At 35.3% G+C, this 14,766-nt stretch overlaps 1 protein-coding gene across 2 annotated transcripts in view; it reads left to right on the top strand.

Annotated features, from left to right (window-relative positions):
• DCN (decorin) overlaps positions 1–14,766 on the top strand; it is a 35,547-nt gene that overhangs the window by 16,594 nt on the left and 4,187 nt on the right. For both annotated transcript variants that reach the window (XM_069580672.1, XM_069580673.1), the window contains exons 4-6: positions 6,311–6,524; positions 7,315–7,428; positions 11,734–11,827. In XM_069580672.1, coding sequence (XP_069436773.1) covers positions 6,311–6,524; positions 7,315–7,428; positions 11,734–11,827 — 422 coding nt within the window. The remainder of the gene's footprint in view (positions 1–6,310; positions 6,525–7,314; positions 7,429–11,733; positions 11,828–14,766) is intronic.

Genomic DNA, 14,766 nt, shown 5'->3' with positions numbered 1-14,766 from the left:
CATAAGGTCAAGAGTGCTCCATGGTAATAAATAAGCACATAAGTGTTTATTAAATTCTCTTTTTAGGGAGTGATGGAGTAAAGCAGGATATTAACCCCTTAAAAATCAGAGCCAATTTTCTCACATATACCCCTATATAGGCTCCCAGGTGGCTCAGATGGTAAAGAATCTGCCTGCCAATGCAGGAGACTTGGGTTTAATCCCTGGGCCAGGAAGATCCCCTGGCCCACTCCAGTATTCTTGCCTGGGAAATCCCATGGACAGAGGAGCCTGGCAAGCTACGTTTCATGGGGTCACAAAGAGTGAAACATGACTGAGAGCAGCAACTCATATATAGCTTTAGTATTGGCTGTCCAAAAGATACATTATATCTTAATCTTCTCACATTTCATCGATAAAAATCTTTCTCTTTCCAATATCTTTCCAGAACGTATTTCAACAGGGGAACAAAATGGACTGATCTTAGTTTATTTCATTGTTCTGTTTCCTTTAGGAGGCTCAAGAGACATGGGTTTGATCCCTAGGTTGGGAAAATCCCCTGGAGGAGGGCATGGCAACCCACTCCAGTATTCTTGCCTGGAGAATCCCATGGACAAAGAAGCCTGGCAGGCTGACTCTGTCCATGGGGTCACAAAGAGTGGAATACAGCTGAGGGACTGAGCATGCACAAGCTGAATCCTTATCTGTATCTGTGTGTATTCTGATTTTTCACTTCCCTCTAATCTATTATACCGTAACACAGTCTACCAGTTAGGATTCCAGCAGAAAAGGGATGTTATAATCAAAACAGTATCTACTTATCAACCTTCAGACTGCCAAGATAAGAAAAGCAATAAACATTTACCCAGTAGGAGAAAATTTACCAGACTTTCAAAAGGAAGCAAAGAATTTTTCCTTGACATTTTAAGATTGCTTATGAAACAGTTAATAAAAATAATAGCACATAATAAAATATCATCAAATTACTGAAGTAATGTAAGCACATTATGATGTAAGTAGTGAATATTATGGGCACTAATGATGAGAAAAAAAGAGACATGTTCCTACATCAGGTTACCCAGATAGTGTTTTGAGATAATAAGAGACAAAAGGGTCATAGAGGATTAGCAGAATTCTGAAAGGAGAAGAGAGTTTTCTGTGCAAGAGGAAGGAAAGGCAGAAGAAAATGAGTGAGAGACAAGAATAGAAGATGGCTAAAGTGAAAGATACAGGCTCCAAAATAGTGGAAGCTAAGGCCTGAGGTGGAGATGAACCCTGGACAAGTGGGATCCTTCTCCACTGCCAGGACACAGGACATGGGACCCTACTCATCTTCCTCTGTTTTTTCATGTTCTGATTTCATTGGGAGTGAGCTGATGGAGTAACAACAAAGTTTGTTAGTGATTCTTTAAACTAACTATTGAATAAGTTAAAAGAGGCAATAATAAAAAAGTGAATATATTAGCTTCAGTAAACAAAAATATCAAATGCTTCACTTTATTTGCATAAATTTACCCTCAAGCTACTTTGTGAGAAAGGAAAAGTCTCTTGACCTCAACTTCCTGTTTGTTTAAATATTATCTCAAAAGTTTGTTTAAACTCCTCATACCTTAAATAAGAGATACCTAGCTTCTGTGACCTTCTCACTAAATCTGATGTCTGTAATAATGTGTCCTTTCTTTGCTTGATCCCCTCCTAAGTATGTTTTTAGGCAACTTATCATCTTGGCAATCCCTTTCTTTCTAATTTAAAGTATATACTGGAAGAAGAGAGAGAGTTTATTAGAGCTTCTAAACATTTAGAGGATGTTAAACAGCTATTTTTCTCTTACTCTTTCATTCATGATCATTTCTATCCTTGTTATTATGCAAATAAACATCATAATTTTAGCAAAGAAAGCCACCCTTGAATGAGAAGGGAGAGAAATAAAAATTTACTAAGGATTGAAATGGAAAGGATTTAGGAGAAAAACGTAGCTTTTTTCCCTCAGTCAGTTCAGTTGCTCAGTCGTGTCTGATTTTGAATTTTTTCAGTTTACAGCTTCACCTCCCTATGAGTGGTACGTACTGCTTGAGAGTAGCTGTATTCTTATAAATAGCATAAAAATAAATAATTATTCTATAAATAATGGAAAGTTAAACATTTTAATCCAACATTCTGTGTGTTTCCTTTGAGTTAAAGTTTAGTTGCATTCGCACTCAGTTGCGTCTGACTCTTTGCAGTCGCGTGGGCTGTAGCCCACCAGCCTCCTCTGGCCATGGGATTCTCCAGGCAAGAATAGTAGAGGGGTTGCCGTTTCCTCCTTCAGGGGATCTTCCCAACCCAGGGACTGAATCCATGTCTCCTGCGTCTTCTGTGCTGGCAGGTGGATTCTTTACCATTGGGTCACCTGGGAAATAAATCTAGTAAAAAACTTGTTTTAAGTTAAAATGAACAAACATCATCAAGGGTTGAATAATAGCAAACATTTGTTTTTTTTTTTTTTTGGATTTAATAGATACTTTTTTTTTTTAATTGATTGAAAGAGTCTTTAAATTCTATAGTGCTTTAATTTTCAAAAAGCAAAGCACTTGTTTAATCATTACTATGGGACTTGTCTGATGGGTAAGCTGGTAAAGAATCCACCTGCAATGCGGGAGTCCTGAGTTCAGTCCTTGGGTTGGGAAGATCCCCTGGAGAAGGGGATCCGGTGGCTACCCACTCCAGTACTCTGGCCTGGAGAATTCTATGGACTGTATAGTCCATGGGGTCCACAAAGAGTCAGACACAATTGAGCGACTTTCATCCACATACTAAGCACTGTTTCTAATATCTTATATTCATTAACTTATTTAATTCTTATAATTATTCTTATGAAGTAGATACTCTAGACAACACCTTAATACAGATGAGGGCATACAGACATGTGAAGTTATGCTACTTGCTTATTGTCACACAGCAAATGATAGCCAGAGCTTGAGATCTAAGCTCAGGAGCAGTCTGGCTTAAGTCTGTGTATTTATAGTTGCCTGTAAATATGATAATAACAATAAAATTCCTTAAAAAATCCTCTGGTATAGTATGAGCCCTACATTAGTGGCTTTGGGGAAAGTTGAACATACTATTAAGTTGGGTTTCAACATTTTTTCTTTCAATTTTATTGAACTATAATTAATATACAGCACTATATATCTTCACCAGGGATACCATGGTGACTCAGCCAGTAAAGAATCTGCCTGCAATGCAGGAGACTTCAGTTCGATCCCTGGGTTGGGAGGATCCCCTGGAGAAGGAAATAGCAACCCATTTCACTATTCTTGCCTAAGAAATCCATGGACAGAGGAACCTGGTGGGCTGCAGTCCATAGGGTCACAAAGAGTCAACTGAGCGACTAACGCTTAAATTTTCATACAATTTTAAGGAGTACAGCGTAATAACTTGGCATACATATATTGTGATTACCATAGTGTGTTTAATTAATATCTATCATCTCATACAGATATTAAAAAAGAAGAAGAACAAATGTTTTCTTTGTGATGAGAACTTTTAGGATTTAGTCTCTCAGCAATGTTCAGTGTTCACTATAGTCGTCATTTTGTACATTACATTCCCAGTACTTACTGGTCTTAAGACTGGAAGTATGGACCTTTTGACTACTTTCTTTGATGAAGGTGGAGAAAATGCTTTTACTCCTTCTTCCACCCTATTTCTATTGCCACTTTTTCATCTATTCACTTTTTCATCATCTCTCCCCTACCTACCAGGCTACATCACTTTTTCTTTAGCTACAAAGTAGTAGGTAGTTCTGATTTTTAAAGCCTGTGCTTCAGTTTTAAGTTAAACGGCACTCAGGACATTTTCTGATCCTCAAGCAACAGTGTCCCTCCTAATTCGGCTTCTCTCGGCCCGTTATCTAAACAATGATAGTCCATTTCTGCTTGTCTCTCTTCTTTTCATCAGCTGATCTCCTGAACAATATATGTGGTTTACCTTTGACTCTTCCTCTGGTTTATTTGGGCTTTGTCATTACTCAATGTAATTAGTCCACTTTTTTCCATATCAACATTTGCCATATAATTTTATAAACTATGCTTTCTTAAATACCTATCCCTGTGTATAGAACTAATGTTATCCATTCTCAGCAGTACTATGTATACATGAGTAACTTTTTTCACACGTGGATCTGTTTTATATGAAACTCTAATTTATACAGGTCGTGGGAAAGAATCTGCCTACAATGCAAGAAAAGTGAAAGTGAAAGTGAAAGTGAAGTCACTTTGTCGTGTCTGACTCTTTGCGACCCCATGGACTGGAGCCGACAATGCAAGAAACCTGGGTTCATTCCTGGGTCAGGAAGCTTCCCTGGGTAAGGGAATGGCAGCCCACTCCAGTCTTGCTTGAAAAATCCCATGAACAGAAGAGCCTGGAGGGCTATATAGTCCATGGGGTCACAAAGAGTCAGACACAACTGAGCAACTAACACTTCACTTTATATCATGATGATCAAAATTTGTAGTTTATTTATTTTTCAGTGGCGATTCTTTTTGCTGGACTAGACCTTTTATACAGACAATGCTATTTGAAAGTTGCTTTGCAAGAAAGCAGTTTATATACATGATTGATTTTTTTAGTCCTTACAACAAGCCCCTGTAGGTGTTGTTATTATTCCTGCTTTACTGAAGAAAAAACTGGGGACAAATGTCACACCACCTCCAAAATATAGCAGCAATTATTACTATAGCATACTCACCAGTAGAGACATTGTCTAGTTATTATCTAGTAAAAGAAGTAATATTTTATTACCTGAAATGGCAGGTAATACATCAGCAGGTTGACTCTTCATAATAGGTTTAACATTCAACATAAAATAAGACAGATTTTTCAAACCAGGTTTAATGCATTTAATTATATCAGCCTTTCAGAATTTCCTTCCATGGATGGCAATTAAGGACATCCTGTGTTTACATTTAAGCATCCACCATTTTGACGGTTTTTTAATGATGCAAGTCCTCTCTTCTCTCCTCTAGCTCTGGCTTTTACTGATTTTTCTGGACATTTTGCTTATTAATATCAATTTCCTAAGACTTCAACCTTCATGTTTTTTTTTTTTAACTTTCTGTAATAGTTACTGAAATTTCCTAGGATTTCATTTTAATCAAACAATTCACCTGTGAGGATTAGTTAAAAAGATTAACTTATTATTTGTAATAAGTTTTAATTAATCAAATAATGTGAACTACATGAGAATGTACATGGGTTATTAAACTAGCTATTACCTTCTAAAAATAGTCTTGTATTTTTGAGATGGAAAGTTCCCACTGTTCTGTTCCTTTTGTTCTTTTCTTGCCCCTTTGCATTTTCACATGTGCCTAAAAACAAACAATTGAAAATAGAAGTTTCTTAGATCTTGATAAAATTATCCTAAATTCCTCATGATAAGCCAACAAGTTGACATAATGCAGTGTGGTTCTGTATATACATAGATCATTGGACGATAACTGAGGTAGTCCAAAAGTAGGTGTAGCAGTATTTATAGTATAACAATAATGGCTTACAAATAATTTCTTATATTAGGAGAACTTAGAAACACACATTTTAAAATTACAAAAAATTAACATGTTTGACTACATAAAACCATTATATGCAAAATGAGCAGAAACAGAAGAAAAATATAATGTATCCATAAATCATTTATTAAAATACATTAAACATTAAGAAAAATGAGAAGTTTTGTGACCAAGCAATCCTTTTCCTCCAAAAAATAAAGCTAATGGTAGCAAAATAAAAGGAAATTTCTTTAACCTCTCAAAAGACAAGGAAATACAAAGTAAAGCAATGAACTACAACATAATGTGTTGATTTGCAAACTTTTGGAAAATGATTATATTAAATTCCGTGAGGCTGTGAGATAATTTTACTCTCTTGCATTGTTGGTGATGGTATAAATTAGTGCCACCATTTTGTAGTGGATTCCATGACAACAGCCAGTGAAGATAGACTAAGAGGTTGAAAAGCTGACTGGAGAATGGAGGTCTGTGGCACTAGATTCTTTCCAGGTCACTCTAGTAATTTCAATATTTTGGAGCATTTATTGTTTAAAAATTAAATAACTATATCTCTCTATGTATAATCCACTTTTTATCAAATTTCTCTCCCCTTTTCTCCTGAAGTTCAGGTTCTCATGTGCTTTTCAAGTAATCAGATTAGTTTAATTTTTTTCCAATTTCTTCTAATTTTGCAGATTTCTCTGCTAGTCCCATAAATGGAATGAGATTACACACTTGCTTGACATACATATTTTATGAGTGGAAGGTTCTGGAATTAAGATGTTGCTTTTGTTCACTATCTACAGACACTGATTCTCATCAACAACAAAATTAGCAAAATTAGCCCTGGGGCATTTGCTCCTCTGGTGAAATTGGAACGACTTTATCTTTCCAAGAATCAACTGAAGGAATTGCCAGAGAAAATGCCCAAAACTCTTCAGGAGCTGCGTGTCCATGAGAACGAGATCACCAAAGTGCGAAAGTCTGTGTTCAATGGATTGAACCAGATGATCGTCGTAGGTACAGATATTCTTATAGCTCTTAAACCAGGATTCAAGGTTCACCTTAAGAGATTACAAGTAAGCTTTAGCTACAGGAAGGTAAATTAGCTAGAATTTACAGCTCTTAAAGCATGTAGAAATAACAGTAGCTGGGCCAGGAGAAATGGGTATTGAATCTGTGCCTTACAAAAATTTTATTCTTGAACTTGAGGATCTGAAAATGTAGGAAGAAGTCTCTAGGGCTGATGCTTCACTACCTACTGCAGGCCCAAGATGCAGGATGTAATTAAGCTGTGCTTAATTAGAGATATTTGGAGAATACCTTTACATTGTGGGAATTTATTCTAGTCCGAACATCTATAAATCATTGCTTTAAATAATGTCTTCTAATGTTTTTCTCTATATGAGATAAAATATTTGTCATATTATAATTGGCTTACAAAAAGCTAGATTCATATTATTTAACAATATTTTAATATATCTAAATAATTGCCCCATAACAAGTGTGATTTATAAACACTAACTTTTGTTGATTTCTAGGCAAACCTGTGTTTGGACCTTAAATAATTTTTCATATTATTACTTTTTCCTAAATCAATTTTGTTGTTGTTATTGTTTTTGGTTATATTAATAACAGAAACTTTTACCACATTTTGCCATCCCTTTGAGACACAAGCCCTTTAATTTCTCTTTTGTATTTTCAGTCAAGTTGTTATTGATTCAAATTTTTTCTTGTTGAGCAGACACTACTCTGGCTTGCAATTTCCTCAGGTTGTCCTCTAAAAGTTTTGCACTTACTGCATTTATAGAACTTGGCACCAACCCACTGAAGAGCTCAGGCATTGAAAATGGAGCCTTTCAGGGAATGAAGAAGCTCTCCTACATCCGCATTGCTGACACTAATATAACTACCATCCCTCAAGGTGATGAAAATTCTTTTTTTAATATATATTTTGTTCATTTGCTATTTTTAAATTAATTTATTTATTTTAATTGGAAGCTAATTACTTTACAATATTTTAGCGGTTTTTGCCACACATTGACTTGAATCAGCCACGGGTCTTCAAAGCAATTTGAATATCCAAATCCAAAGGCTTTGACACTAAAAAAAGTACGTCTTTGAAAATTTGGATGGTGACTCAAATGGCCAACATTATTTCTAGTAAATTCTCTATCCCTTAAAGTGTTCCAGCAAAACTAGCTGGCCACTGGGCCATCCAGGCTAACTGTAAAGATGGCTAGACTCTTTCAGCTATAAAGATACTTATATCTAATGTAAGATGCAAATTAACAGACAATGATTTTATATTATAGAATTGTGATATCATAAAGAAAAAAATTATAGTTGTTTAAAAAATAGACTGCTTTTGTAGTACTTTGTCTTAAAAAATGATACCATGGAAGAATGTCTGAAATTGAGCCAATTTTTACTGAGTCTCTAATCCCTTAGAGAATTCCATTGCATTTTAGGACATTCTAGTCTCTACTCTCTGAATAACAGGATCTGTAATGGTCACGCTGTAAGACTGGTGGTTATATGTTGTAAAGAGTGTGGATTTTGGAGTCTGCTTGAGTTCAGACTGTCACTAATTGGCTATGATCTTGGACAAGTTATTCAACACCTATGACACATTTGTAAAATCATAAAGTGGTAATAATATTAGTATCCACTTCATTGGATTGTTTTAAAATTAAATAAATGGAAAAATATCTGGCCTGTAAATAAGTAGTGGGTTATTGTTACCTTCTATTATTCATTAAAAATATTTTAAATACTCATTTAGCTTAGGCAAAGTATAAGCATGGAGAAAGGGCAGTGAATAGGATGTAGACATGCCTTCAAGAAGCTTATTGCCTAGAGCAAAGCCGGCAAGTAAACAGCAATCATCACAGTCACAGGGATAAGCTCACCGTTCTAAGGTTTAGTCAGGAGAGGCTTTTAAGCCAACAAATCAACAAAAATAAGTTTCTCTAATTTTCACATTTTTCTGGTCCCAGGTATTCATTTCAGTCACACAAAACCTCCTCCGTACTCTCAAATTTTCTCCTCAATCTGGCCTTTCCTTAGTTTAGATGTCTTGTTCTTGAATTGATACAAAATATAGGTTCTTGCCCAAAGAAAACAGTTATCCTTTATTGTGCTTCTACTGAAATTTCAGGTCTAGAGAGTACTTAGTCCATAGGATGGTTCTTACTACCCCTTGCCCTCTCTATAGTATTTTTGCTACAAAGCGTTTTTGATACCCATTGATAGCAACTACTGGTATAGATGATAGATAGATGATAGATCAATAGACAGATGATAGACTGATAGATAGATGAAGGGAAATTGATTTATAGTTCACAAAGTACTTTCATATTGGGTCTCTGACTTGTTACATGGTAATAGGTAATTTTTACATCACCAGTGCAGGGATTTTATATTTGTAAATATATTTTAATTTACATTTACAATAGTACATTATATATATATATATATATATATATATATATATATATATATATATATATATATATAAAGCCTTAGAGCTATAGGAGGTAAAGTAAAGTAGCTGGAATTTAAAGTCCAGGTATTTTTTATTACTTCATGCTACCAGATGACTTGCATTAAAGCACACTGTTTGATTTTGCTGTCCTTCTAATTACATCTCCTAAATATATCTCAATAACACATTTCATCACTTAGTGATCAGTTTTCCTTGATTTCTTATATCTATTTATTACTATGCTAGGGCTCTTTTCTCATCTTTTCTACTTGCTTTTATTTACTAAACTCTTAATAGTATTAAAATCATAATAACTCAGTTTTATTAAGCACTTATGCCAAATGCTTTTCATTAATTCTATAATATTATGCCAAATGCTTTTCTTGGCCTCTGTTATATGAATCTCAAAATGACCCTTTTAAGTAGTATTATCACACCTGTCTTATAATTGAGGAAAATAAATCTGAAAGGCATAAAGTAAATTGTGACCAAAGCCTCCAAGCTAGGCAGTGGCACAGCTGGGTTGTGTTTGACCATTTCATTCTTCCTGTGCATATCTATACCTGTGTCATGTAAGAGTCTACCTTTCCTAGACTGATGCCCCTATGCCTGAACATAGCCTCTTTCCAGGAGTCTTAATTTCCACATGTTATCTTCGCTCAGAGTGACATCAAAAGGCAGTGGAGTAGAGTAGAGAGATTTTAAGTTCACACTGTGAAGTCAGACCTTCCTGGGTGAGAGGACTGACTCATTCATTTAGTTATCCTGTGACTTTTGGCTTATTATTCCACACTTCCAAAACCTCAGTTTTGCTACCTATAAAATGGTGGTATTAGTGACACCTCTCTTGTAGGATATTTGTGAGGATTAATAGATATAAATAAGACTTGTACATACGCAGTATCTGGCCCAAAGTAAGCTCTCAGTGTATTTTATCTTAAAAATGGAAAAGGAAAAGAAAAAACAGTAACAGGTGTAGAATCTTTGGCTAAATGCTACTGTGGCAGAGGCTAATGATGTTTTTTATAAATTTTGATCTCTCTACCCTCCTATTGCAAACTTCTCTTTCACAGTGAAACTTACCATAACTTTCCTTTTGGGAAACTGATGTCCCCAAAGGGAATACACTTAGAAATGAGGTAAGAATGAGGGATTTGGTGATGATTGTTGTTCCAGAGACACTACATTTTTAAAAACAGCTTTTCATAGTGACAGGGAAGAAAGGATGTACCTTCACTGCTTTGCTATACACTCACTTGCTTTATCTATGGGAGTATTTTAAAAATCCACATTTGTATATTCTGAGACTAAAGTGATTGAAATCCCTTAGTCCTTATTGACTGTGATTTCCTGACATTTATTTGCAAGAATCATGCCATTGTTATTTCATTTTCTTCAGTGAAGAGCATGTTATTCTCTTTGGCCATTTGGGAACATACCACAGTCCCCACTTAGTAGCTAGATAACCTACAAAATGGGTAACTGTGAATCTCTGCTTCTTCATCAGTGAAACAGAATTAATGAAAAATAATTTATATATTGAAAAAACTTACATGAACTAGGTTAGGAAAATGCTAACCTCAGTGTTCAGCACATAACAGACAGTAAAGCAGAAGTTCCTTTCTTTGGTATCTCCCACATAAATCATACTACTGTTGAGAAATTAATAGTCATTTTCGAATAAAATATGGAATAAACTTTTACATTAAATGGAATGTTTTGACTGAGTTCAGTGAGATGTAGTGAAAATTTCAAGCCAAACATAACCTGTGATTTTCCAATTCCATTCATTATAGACAAAGAACCAACCCTATCTGCTAAGCAGATGTTAGTTCTCCATGTAACCAATTTGCTATTTTCTTTGTAGTTGTTGCTGTTCTTGTAAATGGAACAATATGTAGTTTTTAAAAAACTGTATAAAAACATAATAGATCCTCAGATGGCAAGAGGAAATGAAAATATAGTATTGAAACTTTTATACTTACATTACTACATTTTTAGAGGTCATAGCCATTCACGAGGTACTATCCAGAGGTTTAGTTGATGCGTTGGATTTAAAATTATTTCCCCAGGTGCCCTACATATGGCAGGTTGCTTGATTATAGGAGTCTGTATTCCTCTTGTATAAAGAAATAGTCTTAATTTAAAAGGATCAAGTAAGCTGTTTCTACACATCATGTTACAGAAACATTTGATGTTTTTATGGGAAAATTTATTAAAAGTAAAGCCAGCACAGTATATAAGTGTTAGTTATTAATGAATCTCATTAAGGAAATACATGATTAAGGTTGTTTACAGGTTGAACTTATCCATAATTACTTATTTATACTTCAAATGCCAAAAGCTTCATTTTAGTCATTACCCTTTGTCAATGGCAGTGTGAACCCATTAACAAAGGTGTGAGAAACTAATGAGATTCAAAGTTTGACTTCACGTCTACAACTGTATTGACAGTGTCTAGGACACAAATCTACTTCATGATAATCTACTACATAGCAAACACAGTGTGTTAAAATCAGTTTAGGAGAAAAGTAGAAATGGCTTGTACTACTTCCGAAAACATGTATTATTGCAAAAGGGATGAAGGAAAAAGATGAAAAGTAAAACTGATGAATAAGATGCAGAGCAAGTCCTTTGGAACTGAATGTCATTTGGAAAATTGATGACATGTGTCTGCATTGTCTTCATTGTCTCTAATTATATTTCTCTGCTAATTTAACCTCCTGTATTTCCATATTGCAGGTCTTCCTCCTTCCCTTACTGAATTACATCTCGATGGCAACAAAATCACCAAAGTTGATGCAGCTAGCCTGAAAGGACTGAATAATTTGGCTAAGTAATAACGTTATTTCATAATATTCTATCAGTGAAATGGATCAGTATATTAGTGCCTATACGCTCGGAATTAGAAACATGATGATTTTTTTGCCTGTACCACAATTTTTGATTTTGTTACTAATAACCACAAACTTCAGCTTTGTTGAATTATTAAAAAAAAAACTAATGAAATAGTGTACTTATCATAAGTCCGCTAACATCAGCCTTATATTTTATGAATACCATACTGTTTTTAGATTAAGATATATCATATGTACCAAGTATTTGATTAAATCTGTATTCTCATTCAATATATGTTCTAATTTGATTGTATCAAACTGAAGTCTAAGAAATTATAGCATAGTATTCAGAATTTGAAAACATATTAAAATGAAAGCTACCAGGGCATGAAAATATTGGGCATCTTACTGCATGTATTAGAATACATATCATGTGATTTTCTAACTCCTGTTCTCTGAAGAATTTAAAATGTCTCTCTGGACAAATGTACTCTCAAATTTTTTTTCTGAGCCTTCTAAACTTTTTTTTCCTTATAGATGAATATTAATGCCCATTCTGCTTTCTAACCTAATTTCAGTTTTGTTTTGTTTTTTTATATTTGTAATCTGGCGAAGCAGTAAAAAGAGAGTATTGGCAGACCCTTTCAACTGTCTTCACGAACAATCTGCTCCTGATTCACATGTACTTGAATGTCCTTGCTGAGAAGCATAGTGTTATGCCAAATTGGCTCACTCCTTTTTTTGCACATAAATTTCATCATGGATAAATAAATACAAAGTGTATCATTTATCTTTGAGAAATACGTAAAAGCAGATGTCTATGTAATGCAGATTTCCCCTGTGTCTGTGGGTATCCCCCAGTGACCCAGGGGAGCGTGAGGGATGAAGGTGGTATATGCATGTGACTGTAGCTGCAATATATAACCCTGGTGCCTCAAATGATAAGAAACCCATTGTCTAAAGCAATTTTAATTAGTCTCTAATGGAGAAAATAATATTCAAAATAGTGTTACCTACCTTTCTATGTTGATTAAGCCTCTCTAGCTAGAGAGAAATATAGGAAGATAAGTTGCATTTCTCACTGTGTAGAAGTGTCTTTGAAAGAAAGTAAAGTTGCTCAGATCTGTCCGACTCTTTGCAACCCCATGGACTGTAGCCTACCAGGCTCCTCAGTCCATGGGATTTTCCAGGCAAGAATACTGGAGTGGGGTGCCATTTCCTTCTCCAGGGGATCTTCGTGACACCTCTCCAGGGATTGAACCCAGGTCTCCCACACTGTGGGCAGACGCTTTACCGTCTGCGCTACCAGGGAAGCCTTGGATTATTATTAGTAGTATTAGGAGGAGTATAAGTAGTAGGGATTGGCAATAGTATAAGATTCTAAATGTGGTAAATCATTCATAATATTGTGCCATTTTAGAAAAGTAAATTTATTTTGTACTGAAAGTGGTATGGAGACTTTACGATTCCACACTTTAAAATTAACATCACATATTTTTTATCAAACAGAAGCATAAAGAGCTAATAAACTTTGAAAAGGTCAATAGGAATGAAGATTTTTGTTTAAAAAGATTTTTAATTCCAGTCATTAAATAAGAGAAAATTGCCTCACTGGCCAGGCAAAAACTTTCTCAATTCTTGAATTGATTAAATATATTTCTGTCTGGAATCAAGTTCAGAAAAATCTATCTCATAAATTATCAAATCCTTATGTTGTTTGCTCCTCCCTGATTCTGGAACATGAGAGGTACATTGGTGCTAAAAATAAAAACTGTGAAAAGGAGAAAAAAGCAGCCACTAGTCTCAGAATATTATTGCAGGGCAAATATTCCAATTAGTTATTAGGAACAAGTAAGGCCAAAATCCTGTATGTCCCTCTGCAAGAATATAAAGTGGTTTTTCAGGCAAACTGCCCTTTTCTTATTAAGCATATATAACCATATTCTCTCCTAATTTTCTTTGATGGAAAGAATCATGGTTTTTGAGCCACGTCTCCTCTGTCCTCACAAGCCTAGAACAAAAGTCTTTAACATAATAGGTTCTAAAAAACATTTGATGAGTGAATATAAATTGACCATTGAAAATGTAGTTTCCTTCGATTAAGTTATTAGGAGTATTATATTTTAAGAAACGTGTTAGTCCAAATGGGTATGGGACTTGGAGTGCTATAAGAACTAAGAGTCAAGGTTCTGAAATAGAAAAGGAAAGACCAGAAACAGATGAAAGTGTAAGACTGAGGGAAAGACAAAATATTATGGGACAAGGTGCCAGGCTGATAATCAACAAGTAAGGCAAGCCACCTGTGTTATCAATAGCCTAAAGTCAGCACACTTTAATCTCAGTTATTTCAAATACCAAGTCATGATGAAAATTGGAAGACTTTGGTTACCTAAAGTGAAAGTCGCTCAGTTGTGTCCGACTCTTTGCAGATCCCATGGACTATACAGTCCATGGAATTCTCCAGGCCAGAATAGTGGAGGTGGATAACAGTTCCCTTCTCCAGGGGATCTTCCCAATCCAGGGATAGAACCCAGGTCTCCTGCACTGCAGGCAGATTCTTTACCAGCTCAGCCATCAGGGAAGCCCTATATCAACATCTAAATCCCAAAAGGGCTCAAAAATCTCAACTCACTGAAGGCAAGCAGGAATCATTCTTCAAAAAGGGCCAAGTCTTTTTCACTAAATTTGAAGGACTTAAAGGGATTCTTCTGCTTCCTCTCCCTTTGAGCTTTCTGGTTCTCTTCCACTACTTGGTTGCCTCATCTCTCTCTGCCCTTTTGGATTGACAGCACCTTGGTGCTGACAGATACTAATTCTGAGAATGTTGGGTCCTGTGGTTCTGTCTTCAAGTCAGCTTCTTCTGAGTTTTGAATCTGGTTGACTGTGAGGGAGGGCTTCCGTGGTGGCTCAGTGGTAAAGAATCTGCCTGCAAGGCAGG

Source organism: Ovis canadensis, chromosome 3 (assembly GCF_042477335.2).
Source record: "Ovis canadensis isolate MfBH-ARS-UI-01 breed Bighorn chromosome 3, ARS-UI_OviCan_v2, whole genome shotgun sequence".
NCBI classification, from domain to species: domain Eukaryota; kingdom Metazoa; phylum Chordata; class Mammalia; order Artiodactyla; family Bovidae; genus Ovis; species Ovis canadensis.
Note: the sequence above shows the minus strand (reverse complement) of the source record. Positions and strands in the feature narration are given on the sequence as shown.